Source organism: Oncorhynchus clarkii, chromosome 31 (assembly GCF_045791955.1).
Source record: "Oncorhynchus clarkii lewisi isolate Uvic-CL-2024 chromosome 31, UVic_Ocla_1.0, whole genome shotgun sequence".
Lineage (NCBI taxonomy): Eukaryota > Metazoa > Chordata > Actinopteri > Salmoniformes > Salmonidae > Oncorhynchus > Oncorhynchus clarkii.
This window is the reverse complement of record NC_092177.1, coordinates 25587665-25603236: the sequence shown is the minus strand read 5'-3', so window position 1 is coordinate 25603236 and position 15572 is coordinate 25587665. Positions and strand designations below refer to the sequence as shown.

General features: G+C 47.0%; 1 protein-coding gene across 1 annotated transcript; it reads left to right on the top strand.

Annotated features, from left to right (window-relative positions):
• The first annotated feature begins 7440 nt into the window (after positions 1–7440).
• Positions 7441–8896, top strand: LOC139390838 (histamine H2 receptor-like). Its single transcript, XM_071138234.1, has 3 exons — positions 7441–8455; positions 8590–8663; positions 8834–8896. The coding sequence occupies exons 1-3, from the start codon at positions 7441–7443 to the stop codon at positions 8894–8896; spliced, it is 1152 nt and encodes a 383-aa protein (XP_070994335.1).
• The last annotated feature ends 6676 nt before the right edge of the window (positions 8897–15572 follow it).

Below are 15572 nucleotides of genomic sequence, written 5' to 3'. Positions count from 1 at the left end.
ACCCATCCAGTCTTTTCATCTCTCAAAACCCACCCAGTCCTTTCATCTCTGACCTCTCAAAACCCACCCAGTCCTTACATCTCTGATCTCTCAAAACCCACCCAGTCCTTTCATCTCTGAACTCTCAAAACCCACCCAGTCCTTTCATCTCTGACCTCTCAAAACCCATCCAGTCCTTTCATCTCTCAAAACCCACCCAGTCCTTTCATCTCTGATCTCTCAAAACCCACCCAGTCCTTTCATCTCTGATCTCTCAAAACCCACCCAGTCCTTTCATCTCTGATCTCTCAAAACCCACCTAGTCCTTTCATCTCTGGTCTCTCAAAACCCACCCAGTCCTTTCATCTCTGATCTCTCAAACCCCACCCAGTCCTTTCATCTCTGATCTCTCAAAACCCATCCAGTCCTTTCATCTCTCAAAACCCACCCAGTCCTTTCATCTCTGATCTCTCAAAACCCACCCAGTCCTTTCATCTCTGATCTCTCAAAACCCACCCAGTCCTTTCATCTCTGATCTCTCAAAACCCACCTAGTCCTTTCATCTCTGGTCTCTCAAAACCCACCCAGTCCTTTCATCTCTGATCTCTCAAACCCCACCCAGTCCTTTCATCTCTGATCTCTCAAAACCCATCCAGTCCTTTCATCTCTCAAAACCCACCCAGTCCTTTCATCTCTGATCTCTCAAAACCCACCCAGTCCTTTCATCTCTGACCTCTCAAAACCCATCCAGTCCTTTCACCTCTGACCTCTCAAAACCCATCCAGTCCTTTCACCTCTGACCTCTCAAAACCCACCCAGTCCTTTCATCTCTGATCTCTCAAAACCCATCCAGTCCTTTCATCTCTCAAAACCCACCCAGTCCTTTCATCTCTGATCTCTCAAAACCCACCCAGTCCTTTCATCTCTGACCTCTCAAAACCCATCCAGTCCTTTCATCTCTGATCTCTCAAAACCCTTCCAGTCCTTTCATCTCTCAAAACCCATCCAGTCTTTTCATCTCTCAAAACCCATCCAGTCCTTTCACCTCTGACGTCTCAAAACCCATCCAGTCCTTTCATCTCTGATTTCTCAAAACGCATCCAGTCCTTTCATCTCTGATCTCTCAAAACCCATCCAGTCATTCCATCTCTCAAAACCCATCCAGTCCTTTCACCTCTGACCTCTCAAAACCCATCCAGTCCTTTCACCTCTGACCTCTCAAAACCCACCCAGTCCTTTCACCTCTGACCTCTCAAAACCCATCCAGTCCTTTCACCTCTGACCTCTCAAAACCCATCCAGTCTTTTCATCTCTCAAAACCCACCCAGTCCTTTCATCTCTGACCTCTCAAAACCCATCCAGTCCTTTCACCTCTGACCTCTCAAAACCCATCCAGTCCTTTCATCTCTGATCTCTCAAAACCCTTCCAGTCCTTTCATCTCTCAAAACCCATCCAGTCTATTCATCTCTCAAAATCCATCCAGTCCTTTCACCTCTGACGTCTCAAAACCCATCCAGTCCTTTCATCTCTGATCTCTCAAAACGCATCCAGTCCTTTCATCTCTGATCTCTCAAAACCCATCCAGTCATTCCATCTCTCAAAACCCATCCAGTCCTTTCACCTCTGACCTCTCAAAACCCATCCAGTCCTTTCACCTCTGACCTCTCAAAACCCACCCAGTCCTTTCACCTCTGACCTCTCAAAACCCATCCAGTCCTTTCACCTCTGACCTCTCAAAACCCATCCAGTCTTTTCATCTCTCAAAACCCACCCAGTCCTTTTACCTCTGACTTCACAAAACCCATCTGGTAATTTCATCTCTCAAAACCCATCCAGTCCTTTCACCTCTGACCCCTCAAAACCCATCCAGTCCTTTCACCTCTGACCTCTCAAAACCCATCCAGTCCTTTCACCTCTAACCTCTCAAAACCCTTCCAGTCCTTTCACCTCTGACCTCTCAAAACCCATCCAGTCCTTTCATCTCTCAAAACCCGTTCAGTCCTTTCATCTCTAACCTCTCAAAACGCATCCAGTCCTTTCACCTCTGATCTCTCAAAACCCATCCAGTCCTTTCATCTCTCAAACCCCATCCAGTCCTTTCACCTCTCAAAACCCATCCAGTCCTTTCAACTCTGACCTCTGAAAACCCATCCAGTCCTTTCACCTCTGACCTCTCAAAACCCACCCAGTCCTTTCACCTCTGACCTCTCAAAACCCATCCAGTCCTTTCATCTCTCAAAACCCACCCAGTCCTTTCACCTCTAACCTCTCAAAACCCATCCAGTCCTTTCACCTCTGACCTCTCAAAAACCATCCAGTCCTTTCATTTCTCAAAACCCATTCAGTCCTTTCACCTCTGACCTCTCAAAACCCATTCAGTCCTTTCACCTCTGACCTCTCAAAACCCATCCAGTCCCTTCATCTCTCAAAACCCATCCAGTCCTTTCATCTCTCAAAACCCATCCAGTCCTTTCACCCCTGAACTCTCAAAACCCATCCAGGCTTTTCATCTCTGACCTCTCAAAAACCCATCTAGTCTTTTCATCTCTGGTCTCTCAAAAGCCTATCCAGTCCTTTCACCTCTCAAAACCCATCCAGTCCTTTCATCTCTGAAACACAAAGAGAAACGTGAACACCCATAGTTCCTCAAATACACAAACAGACACACACACCCCTCTGTGACCTGTCTGTGGGAAGGCAGTCTGGAGTGGGGGTATGTCAGGCCAGTACTACACATTGGAGGATGCCCAGATATGGACATAAACTATGGGAAGGAAGCTTTGCCAAGAGTCCGACAGAGTATGGGAGCCTGTGTGTGCGTGTGTGTGTGTGTTCGGTAGAGAGATATGTGTTCACCGGCGACGATGACACGGTCTACAGGGAGGAGGTCAGTGACCTGCCAGGACAACAACCTCTCCTTCAATGTCAGTAAGACCAGGGAGCTGATCAGGGACTACAGGAAACGGCACCATCCGTGGCTGCAGAGGAGCAGGTCTAGAGCTTCAAGTTCCTGTGTCCAAATCACTAAGGACTTAAAATGGTCCACACACATACAAACAGTTGTGAAGAAGCATGGGCATGGGCCCTCAAATCTTTAGAAAGTTTTACATCTGCACCATTGAGAGCATTGGTTGCATCATTGCCTGGTATGGCAACTGCTCGGCCTTCGATCGCATGGCGCTACAGAGGGTAGGGCGTACGGCCCAGTACATCACTGGGGCTGAGCTCACAGCCATCCAGGATCTCTACACCAGGCGGTGTCAGAGGAAGGCCCTAAAAAATTTGAAAAACTTCAGCCAACCAAGTTATAGACTGCTATCTCTGCTACTGCACAGCAAGCGGTACCAGAGCAACAAGGCTGCTTATGTCACGTCTGCTCCTGCTCCTCCCCTCCGGCGTAAGACATGGCCAGAGTATTAACCACCGGTCCTGGGATACATCATTATGGACACACGTGTTCTTGGTTTTGTTGTTTTATTAAAACATTGCATCTGCTTCCGACTCACCGCCCAATCATTACACCTTAACAGCTTCTACCCCCAAGACATAAGACAGTTCATCAAATGGCTATCCGGACTAATTACCCAGACTAATTGCATTGACCCCCTCATTTTATTCTTATTTATTTGTATTTTTTAACTGAGTCCATTGCACAGGCTCGGTGTACACTCACTAGACTCTAACCACACACTCACACATTGTCACGATCGTCGTATGGAATGGACCAAAGCGCAATGTGGTATACGTACATTCTCTTTTAATGAATGAACACTGAACAAAAAAAATTAATCAAAGAACGAAACGTGAAGCCATACAAATAGTGCTGACAGGCAACTAAACATAGACAAGAACCCACAACAGAAAGTTGGATAAAGCGCTGCCTAAATATGATCCCCAATCAGAGACAACGATAAACAGCTGTCTCTAATTGGGAACCATATCAGTTCAACATAGACATACAAAACCCCTAGATATACAAAAACCCTAGACATACAAAAACTAGAGTACCCACCCTAGTCACACCCTGACCCAACCAAAATATATAGAAAAACAGAGATATCTAAGGTCAGGGCGTGACACACGTACTACACTGACACTCCAACACACACACACATGGACACATTCCTTCATACTCTTCACATACACTGTTGCTCTGTTTATTATCTATCATAGTCACTTTACCCCTAACTACATGTACATATCACCTGAACTAACCCGTAACCCTGCACATTGACTCAGTACCAGTACCCATTGTACATAGCCTCGTTATTGTTATTTTATTGTGTTACTATTTTTCCTTTAGTTTATTTAGCACATTTTTCTTACTTACTTTTTAAAAACTCTGCACTGTTGGTTAATTAAGGGCTCGTTAGTACGCATTTCACAGTAAGATCTACACCTGTATTCGGTAAATGTGAGAAATGAAATGTGATTTTGATTTGAACACGTTGAATTGACGTCTGTGCCCAGTGGGCAACATTTCCTTTGATTTGCTTTATATTTTCTGATAGTGGAAGTAACTGCATTTGTAAGTATCATGGTAAAGTTTCTCCTTGCAGTATACAGGTCATGGTACATGGCGCTGTCTAACTTTCTGTTTCTCTGTGTGTTCAGATTCATTTTTGAGTGATATGGAAGATTAATGTGGACCAGCCACTAACAGTGAGCTGTTCAACAACCCATCATCCCATACAGACTGGACCAGCTACCAACAGAGGGAGCTGTTCAACAACCCATCATCTCATACAGACTGGACCAGCCACCAACAGAGGGAGCTGTTCTACATCCCATCATCAAACTGACTGGACCAGTCACCAACAGAGGGAGCTGTTCAACAACCCATCATCCCATACATACTGGACCAGCCACCAACAGAGGGAGCTGTTTAACAACCCATCATCCCATACAGACTGGACCAGTCACCAACAGAGGGAGCTGTTCTACAACCCATCATCAAACTGACTGGACCAGTCACCAACAGAGGGAGCTGTTCAACAACCCATCATCAAACTGACTGGACCAGTCACCAACAGAGGGAGCTGTTCAACAACCCATCAACCCATACAGACTGGACCAGTCACCAACAGAGGGAGCTGTTCAACAACCCATCATCCCATACAGACTGGACCAGTCACCAACAGAGGGAGCTGTTCAACAACCCATCATCCCATACAGACTGGACCAGTCACCAACAGAGGGAGCTGTTCAACAACCCATCATCCCATACAGACTGGACCAGTCACCAACAGAGGGAGCTGTTCAACAACCCATTATCCCATACAGACTGGACCAGTCACCAACAGAGGGAGCTGTTCTACAGCCCATCATCAAACTGACTGGACCAGTCATCAACAGAGGGAGCTGTTCTACAACCCACCATCCCATACAGACTGGACCAGCCACCAACAGAGGGAGCTGTTCTACAACCCATCATCCCATACAGACTGGACCAGTCACCAACAGAGGGAGCTGTTCAACAACTCATCATCCCATACAGACTGGACCAGTCACCAACAGAGGGAGCTGTTCAACAACCCATCATCCCATACAGACTGGACCAGTCACCAACAGAGGGAGCTGTTCTACAACCCATCATCAAACTGACTGGACCAGTCACCAACAGAGGGAGCTGTTCAACAACCCATCATCAAACTGACTGGACCAGTCACCAACAGAGGGAGCTGTTCAACAACCCATTATCCCATACAGACTGGACCTGTCACCAACAGAGGGAGCTGTTCTACAGCCCATCATCAAACTGACTGGACCAGTCACCAACAGAGGGAGCTGTTCTACAACCCATCATCAAACTGACTGGACCAGTCACCAACAGAGGGAGCTGTTCAACAACCCATTATCCCATACAGACTGGACCTGTCACCAACAGAGGGAGCTGTTCTACAGCCCATCATCAAACTGACTGGACCAGTCACCAACAGAGGGAGCTGTTCTACAACCCATCATCAAACTGACTGGACCAGTCACCAACAGAGGGAGCTGTTCTACAACCCATCATCCCATACAGACTGGACCTGTCACCAACAGAGGGAGCTGTTCTACAGCCCATCATCAAACTGACTGGACCAGTCACCAACAGAGGGAGCTGTTCTACAGCCCATCATCAAACTGACTGGACCAGTCACCAACAGAGGGAGCTGTTCTACAACCCATCATCCCATACAGACTGGACCAGTCACCAGCCTCCTCATCGCTCCTTCAATCAGAGGATCTGTAATGATGAACTGACTCCTCCATCCTGACCACATATACACTCCAATAGATGTGAAATATGCCCAAACATACTCAGGAAAATAGTTCAAACACAAAGATAAATGTCCATCTACGCACATTGGTATGGATATAGACACACCCAGATAAGTATTATCTGAAGGATACTGGACTGAGTTGTTGTTGTAGGGCAGGGTTTGGGGTTGAGACTGGGTGTAAGTGAGGGGTTGGGGTTGAGACTGGGTGTAAGTGAGGGGTTGGGGGTGAGACTGGGTGTAAGTGAGGGGTTGGGGTTGAGACTGGTTGTAAGTGAGGGGTTGGGGTTGAGACTGGGTGTAAGTGAGGGGTTGGGGTTGAGACTGGGTGTAAGTGAGGGGTTGGGGTTGAGACTGGGTGTAAGTGAGGGGTTGGGGGTGAGACTGGGTGTAAGTGAGGGGTTGGGGTTGAGACTGGGTGTAAGTGAGGGGTTGGGGTTGAGACTGGGTGTAAGTGAGGGGTTGGGGTTGAGACTGGGTGTAAGTGAGGGGTTGGGGTTGAGACTGGGTGTAAGTGAGGGGTTGGGGGTGAGACTGGGTGTAAGTGAGGGGTTGGGGTTGAGACTGGGTGAAAGTGAGGGGTTGGGGTTGAGACTGGGTGTAAGTGAGGGGTTGGGGTTGAGACTGGGTGTAAGTGAGGGGTTGGGGTTGAGACTGGGTGTAAGTGAGGGGTTGAGACTGGGTGTAAGTGAGGGGTTGGGACTGGGTGTAAGTGAGGGGTTGAGACTGGGTGTAAGTGAGGGGTTAGGGTTGAAACTGGGTGTAAGTGAGGGGTTAGGGTTGAGACTGGGTGTAAGGGTTAGGGTTGAGACTGGGTGTAGAGCAGGGGTTAGGTTTGGACTGGGTGTAGGGGTTAGGGTTGAGACTGGGTGTAGGGGTTAGGGTTGATACTGGGTGTAGGGCAGGGGTTAGGGTTGAGACTGGGTGTAGGGCAGGGGTTAGGGTTGAGACTGGGTGTAGGGCAGGGGTTAGGGTTGAGACTGGGTGTAGGGCAGGGGTTAGGGTTGAGACTGGGTGTAGGGCAGGGGTTAGGGTAGGGACTGGGTGTAGGGGTTAGGGTAGGGACTGGGTGTAGGGCAGGGGTTAGGGTTGAGACTGGGTGTAGGGCAGGGGTTAGGGTTGAGACCGGGTGTAGGGCAGGGGTTAGGGTTGAGACTGGGTGTAGGGGTTAGGGTAGGGACTGGGACTTCAGTAAGGATGCTGTCAGTGGTGATATTAGGTGTGACCCTGTCCCTGCTCATTCTGCTGACGGTGTTTGGTAACGTCCTGGTATGTCTGGCCGTCTGCGCCACACGACGTCTCCGCTGCCTCACCAACTGCTTCATCGTTTCCCTCGCCATCACTGACCTGCTGCTTGGCATACTGGTCCTGCCTTTCTCCGCCCTCCTCCAGCTCAGCGATTGGCCGCTGGGGCCAACCCTCTGCAACATCTACATCTCATTGGATGTTATGTTATGCACTGCCTCTATCCTCACCCTATTGGCCATCAGCGTGGACCGATACCTGGCCGTGACCGCACCCCTTAGATACTCGTCGCTGGTGTTGCCGAGGGGGGTAGCCATAACGATGGCTTCGGTGTGGGCGGTGTCGCTGGGGGTGTCGTTCCTACCGATCCACCTGGGCTGGAACACTGTGGACGGCAGTGTGCAGAACCGCGGCCCGGGGGAGGAGAGGGAGTGTAAGTTTGAGCTGAACCCTTCATACGTTGCGGTGGACGCCTCCTTAACCTTTTACCTTCCCCTGCTGATCATGTGCTGGAACTACCTCCGCATACTCCGCATCGCCCGGGCCCAGGCTAGACGCATCATCCATGCACGACCCAACCTCAACAACAACAGCCCCTCGTCACCCCCTCGTCAACTCACCTCAGTAACAGCGATGGCTCTACGGGAACACAAAGCCACAGTGACCCTAGCAGCAGTGATCGGAGCGTTCATGGTGTGCTGGTTCCCCTACTTCACCCTGTTTACTATCATGGGTCTGAGGATGCAGGACTACCCAGCAGCCTACTCTGTGGTGCTGTGGCTGGGGTACATCAACTCAGCTCTGAACCCATTGCTCTACGCTGCCCTCAACAGAGACTTTAGGTCCGCCTACGCCCGCCTGCTGCACTGTGGTAACTATGGATACGGCAGGGGGAGGGGCAGGCCAGCGTCGCCCCACAACAGGACCACGACGGGTAAAAGGAACAGGGAGAAAGACAACACACACGGTGACGGAACATACACAATCACTGATAACAACTCCAAAATATTGTATTTTCTTGTGTCTAGCGAGTTAGGTCAATAGTGAGCCTGTGTGCACAGAATAGCCAACTCTGGTCTTCTGGTCTTGTGTCCCTCTCAGGTGCGGGGGAGGTAGGTGAGGGGGGGGTGTCGCTCTGCTGCGTGAACACACCTCTTCCTGTAGGGCGGGGCCAGGTGAGACCGGTGTGATGATGATGGTACAGGAAGTCAGAGGAACAACCATACCTTCCACTTGGCACAGTGAGCAAAAACAAGTACAGATAAAAATAAATCACCTGTCTAATTATCTGTAGCCTATTATAAAACTGTTGATAGCCTGTGTCATTCTATATCCTGTGTGTCAGATGGCGCTGACCCTGTGTCTATCTGTGAGGAGGATTCAGTGTCCTACCTGTCCTGAAAGCTGAGCCCAGGACCAGCCAACTTAACTCAGACACCCAGCCCAGGGGATCAATCACAGACAGGTAAGACATCTAAAAACGATGAATGAGTTTATAAACGTTTCATAACAGTGATCCACTTCTCTATGTTCTCCCCCAGGACACTGGGAGTCATCTAAATATCATGGACAATCTGCAACAAGGAATCCCGGGGACCTTTAACCGCAGAACTAGAATGAGACTATTTTTATCCCTTCAACCAATAAGCAGTGACTGGGGAAGCCCACAAGTCACTTTGTTCTGGAACACTGATACCTGGAAAGTAATGTCATTGACAGTAGGGGTGTCCTTGTCTCATCGCGCACCAGCGACTCCTGTGGCGGGCTGGGCGCAGTGTACGCTAGCCAAGGTGGCCAGATGCACGGTGTTTCCTCCGGCGCATTGGTGCGGCTGGCTTCCGGGTTGGATGTGCGCTGTGTTAAAGAAGCAGCGGCTTGGTTGGTTGTGTATCGGAGGACGCATGACTTTCAACCTTCGTCTCTCCCGAGCCCGTACGGGAGTTGTAGCGATGAGACAAGATAGTAGCTACTACAACAATTGGATACTACGAAATTGGGGAGAAAAAGGGGTAAAATTCCAAAAAAATAAATAAATAAATAAATTACAAAAATAGATACTGTACATCAATTCTATTCCGCTGCATCCGTCACAGTCCAAATCACATCCCCCATCACACAGGATCAGAGACCTGACAGGATTCCATGTATTTCCTCTGCCGTCAAATCCCTGAGTCCCCACATAAATCCCCATAGAAATCTGTCAGTTTGGACGCATCTCCATCAGCCGATCAGCTTCTGTATCTGCGGTGAAAGGTGACAGAGCTAGAGAGCGCCGTTTGTCAGACCATGAGACATCCCGAACATCGGTCTTCTCACAAAATTGTCTGCAGCATCCAAACAGTTTGGACAGACTTGTCTGAAGGTCCTGGTACCAGTTGAAAAAAATGTAAGGAAGTATATATGGAGACTGTTTAGTGCCAAAGGGTTGAAGTACATTTCCGGATCTTTCTTGTATCTCTCAGAAAAAGGACAGACACTTCAGAACAAACTTCCTTTTCATTTTTTGGGGGGGTCTATCTGTTGTTCGATGAAGTTTGTTATTCAATGTGTTTGTAATAGCAGAAAGGCTAAATATATATCTTTAATACTTCAAGGGGTTTTAAAATTCTAAATCAAATAGCTAAATGATCCTTGGTATGACCTTAAAACAATTCCACATAGCTTAGTAGAACCACTATACAGGTCAGTCGGTATACACCGATCACTCCATCTACTTCTTCAGTTGTATCCTTTACACTCACTTCTAGCGCCACCCCAGAGACAACCCCGTTGACAGACGCCCTGCTTCGAAGATCCACACAGCACACATTCCAATCCGATATCTTTTTGAGGAGCAAAGCACCCTCCCTCTGCTCCTCAGAGGAAGCGCACCTCTCGTTTTTCTCACTGATGCAACCTCTTCCAACACATCTAGGATGCTCACAGAGACATCAAACGGATCCTCCAGGTATCTCCTTCCTATGGAACGCCGTTTGGGTCTTTGCGTGTCAAATAAGCTTGTTGACCAATCAGAACCTGAATATGACTGCACGTCACATAATAATTTAACACGTTCATGATTCTTTTAACGTAGTTATTACACATTGATTACAGTATCACTCGTATTTCATATGCCACAACGATTCCCCGATACGTATGCTATGATGCTGGTAAAGTTTTGTCTCGCTCTCCTGTCACTGCCGCACGAGCGCAGACACACGTCCCCAAGCTCTGGAAAAATGCTGGTCTTAAAAAAAGCGAGCTAGCTGATGGATGCAAACAATGTTCTTCCCCAAAAACATAGCAAAACGACATAATCTGTTTCAGTACTTATCGTTAGCTAGCTAACTATATAGCTAGGTGTCATCTAAAATGACCTTAATTTATAAGACAGTTCTTATTTGATTAATGGTGGTCGGACCCATCTATGTGAAGGTAGCCACAATAAGGATTAGCTACAATAGTGTAATTTGCGGTTCGCCTTCAAAATAAAAGTCTCAAATTGAAAGTGATGTAAATGAATACATATCGCGGAATTATGTCACAATGGAATATATCATGCTAAACGAGGCTGGCGTGTTGGAATGTGGAGACATGAAATGGAGTATGAGTGTGCTATAATATAATTGTGTTATTTGACGCGTATATTTTTTGACACGCAAAGACCCAAATGGCGTTCCATACCTTCGGTCCAAAACCCTCACTCTTAAAAGAAGAGTCAGAACTTTTATTCACTTGACTTCTTGTTTCCCTTCCTGTTCTTTATCCATTCCTTCCCACTCTCCTCTCCACACGACGCACCATCAGTTTCAAACAGAACATCCGCTTCCGCCATCTATCCTCCCCCCGACCCTCTCACCAACCCAAGGAGTCCTTAAGGAATGTAGGCCTAAAATGAACAGAGAGATAGTAGGCTAGTGTTAACCTCACAGCCCGGCCTACAGAGACAGATATAAGGTTAAGATAATTGTCCATAGGCAAAGAGTGGCTGTTTGAAGAATCTCAAATATAAAATGTATTTTGATTTGTTTAACACTTTTTTGGTTACTACATGATTCCATATGTGTTATTTCCTAGTTTTGATGTATTCACTATTATTCTATAATGTATAACATAGTAAAAATAAAGAAGAACCCTTGAATGAGTAGGTGTTGTAAAACCTTTGACCAGTAGTGTACACTACTGTAAAAGAAGGAACAGCACGTCAGAAATCAGCTCAATGTAATTGAAGAATCTAAAGAATCTAACCACTTCTGGGAACTCTAAACAAACAAAAACACGAAGAGTTATCGATCCAAAGTGGAGATGTATGCATAAACCACTTCTCCAATCTTTTGGGCTCTATAATTTTACATAGCAAATATAATTTACCCAAAACAAAAGGAACAATTCTCGATTATAATTAACTAAGTTATGTTCAAAATGCAAGGAGAGGAGGGGAGGGGAGAAGAGAGAGAGTTGGAGAATAGAGAGAGGAGGGGAGAAGAGAAGAGAGGCAGTTGGAGAAGAGAGCGAGTAGGAGAGGAGGGGAGATGAGAGGGAGTTGGAGAAGAGAGTGAGTTGGAGAGGAGAGGAGATGAGAGGGAGTTGGAGAAGAGAGGGAGTAGGAGAGGAGGGGAGAAGAGAGGGTGTTGGAGAGGAGGGGAGAAGAGAGGGAGTAGAAGAGGAGGGGAGAGGAGAGGGTGTTGGAAAGGAGGGGAGAAGACAGGGAGGAGAAGAGGAGGGGAGAAGAGAGGGTATTGGAGAAGAGAGGGAGTAGGAGAGGAGGGGAGAAGAAGGGTGTTGGAGAGGAGGGGAGAAGAGAGGGAGTAGAAGAGGAGGGGAGAGGAGAGGGTGTTGGAGAGGAGAAGAGAAGGAGTAGGAGAGGAGAGGAGGGGAGAAGAAAGGGTGCTGGAGGGGAGAAGAGAGGGTGTAGGAGGGGAGGGAAGAAGAGAGGGAGTAGGAGGGGAGGGGAGGGGAGAAGAGAGGGAGTTGGAGAGGAGGGGAGAAGTGAAAGAGAGAGAAAGAGTGGATGGGGATGGGATGTTAGACCCCAGAGGGGCTGGAGTCATAACTTATATTTTATTAAAAATAATGAAAAAAGTTAATGAGTTAATAAGATCTGGAGAGAGGAGGGGTTGATAGCATTGGACGAGAGGAGGAGGGGGAAGGGGGAACAAGAGAATGGAGAGCAGACAAGGGAGAGACACCCATATCAGATCAAAGCAAAATCGCACTCTACTTGTACAGAGCTATGCTCAATCATGAGGCATCAAAGTCAAAGGAACTGTATAATATTAATAAATGCTATAGATGGAAGGAAAATAGTATGGAAATCTACCAAAAAAACAATTGGGCAACAACATTTCAAGAGAATGTGTAAACTTGGCAGTAGAAAACCTAAACAGTATATTTGACCTCTCAGCTTCCCAATCAAATCTAAAAATGTAAAGCAGACAACCTAAGAAAAAAAATGAACAGCAATGACAAATGGTTTGATGAAGAATGCAACAACCTAAGAAAGAAATTGAGAAACCTCTCCAACCAAAATCATTAAAACAATACACAAATGCACTACCAGTCAAAAGTTTTAGAACACCTACTCATTCAAGGGTTTTTCTTTATTTTTACTATTTTCTACATTGTAGAATAACAGTGATATCAAAACTAGGAAATAACACATGGAATCATGTAGAAACCAAAAAAGTGTGCCTTGATGACAGCTTTGCACACTCATGGCATTCTCTCAACCAGCTTCACGAGGTAGTCACCTGGAACGCATTTCAATTAACAGATGTACCTTCTTAAAAGTTAATTCATGGAATTTCTTTCCTTCTTAATGCATTTGACGCAATCAGTTATGTTGTGACAAGGTAGGGGGTGATATACCTTTGAGTGTCTTCTATGCCATCAAAAGAACATAACATTCGACATACCAATTAGGATCTGGCTTAAAAGACTTGAATCAGTTGTAGAACCCATTGCCCTTTATGGTTGTGAGGTGTGGAGTCCGCTCACCAACCAAGAATTCACAAAATCGGACTAACACTAAATTAAGACTCAACATGCAGAATTCAGCAAAAATATCCTCAGTGAACACCGTAAAACACCAAATAATGCATGCAGATCAGAATTAGGCCGATACCCGCTAATTATCAAAATCCAGATAAGAGACGTTAAATTCGACAACCACCTAAAAGGAAGCAATTCCCAAACCTTCCATAACATGGCCATGACCTACAGAGAGATGAACCTGGAGAAGAGCCCCCTAAGCAAGCTGGTCCTGGGGCTCTATTCACAAACGCAGGACAGCAACACAATTAGACCCAACCAAATCATGAGAAAACAAAAAGATAATTACTTGACACATTGGAAAGAATTAACAAAAAAACAGAGCAAACTAGAATGCTATTTGGCCCTACACAGAGAGTACACAGCGGCAGAATACCTGACCACTGACTGACCCAAAATTTAGGAAATCTTTGACTATGTACAGACTCAGCGAGCATAGCCTGGCTATTGAGAAAGGCCACCGAAAGCAGCAGCAAAATGTGTGACCTGTTGACACAAGAAAAGGTCAACCAGTGAAGAACAAACACCATTGTAAATACAACCTATATTTATGTTTCTTTATTTACCCTTTTTACTTTAACTATTTGCACATCGTTACAACACCGTATATAGACATCATATATTTGTTATGTCTTTATTCTTTTGGAACTTTTGTGAGCATAATGTAAACGTATGTTTAACATGTCAATAAAGCCCCTTAAAATTAAATTGAAATTGAGAGAGAAATACTGAGAGAGAGAGAGAGAGAGAGAGAGAGAGAGAGAGAGAGAGAGAGAGAGAGAGAGAGAGAGAGAGAGAGAGAGAGAGAGAGAGAGAGAGAGAGAGAGAGAGAGAGGTGGAGAGTGGAGTTATGTCGGACAATTCAACGTTGGTGGAACATATACATACGCCAAGCAAACTTCTAAAACATTTATGATTTAGAAAGAGGGAGAGTTTAACTCCCATCAACATCAAGAAGCTCTTTTCTGACAAGCCAAATCCCACAGCTATAGCCTTGTAATTAACGGTAGTTAATAAGCAATTAACAGTGATGAGAGGAAGTACCTTCACAGTGTCTCCTTCCAACAGGGTTCTGCATTGACACTGGATTAAGGGAGGGATACTTTTCGGAGAAGTCTCTGTGGTCCATATTTGTATATGGACAAATGACAGATTAATTACTATTAAAACATCAGCATCTTAATGAGTTAGAAAACAATTAAGAGGTCGTTAACAGTAGCACAGAACAGCTGGGAACACACACAGACATATAGAGAAAACAAGATGTACAAAGAGAGAAAGTTAGAAAGAAAATATTTTTCTATCTCTCCTTCTCCCTCCCTCCATGTTCTTCTCTGTCACAGACTGTTCTCCTTTCCTTTCTTTTGCTCTCTCTCCCCTCTCTCTCCCCTCTCTCCCCTCTCTCCCCCTCTCTCCCCTCTCTCCCCCTCACTCCTCTCTCTCCCCTCTCTCTCCCCTCTCTCCCCTCTCTCCCCCTCTCTCCCCTCTCTCCCCCTCTCTCCCCTCTCTCCCCCTCACTCCTCTCTCTTCCCTCTCTCCCTCTCTCTCCCCCTCACTCCTCTCTCTTCCCTCTCTCCCCCTCTCTCACCTCTCTCCCCCTCACTCCCCTCTCTCCCCCTCTCTCCCCTCTCTCCCCCTCTCTCCCCTCTCTCCCCCTCACTCCTCTCTCTCCCCTCTCTCCCCCTCACTCCCCTCTCTCCCCCTCACTCCCCTCCCTCCCCCTCACTCCTCTCTCCCCCTCACTCCTCTCTCCCCCTTCTCTCCCCCTCTCTCCCCTCTCTCCCCCCTCTCTCTCCCCCCTCTCTCCCCCTCACTCCTCTCTCTCCCCTCTCTCCCCCTCACTCCTCTCTCCCCTTCACTCCTCTCTCCCCCCTCTCTCCCCCTCACTCCTCTCTCCCCTTCACTCCTCTCTCCCCCCTCTCTCCCCCCTCTCTCCCCCTCACTCCTCTCTCCCCCTCTCTCTTCACTCTCCACCTCTATTCTTTCTCTTTCTCTCGCTCCTTTTTTCTCAGAAACATGCTTGCAGGGTGCAGTCCTATGACAGAATTTAATAT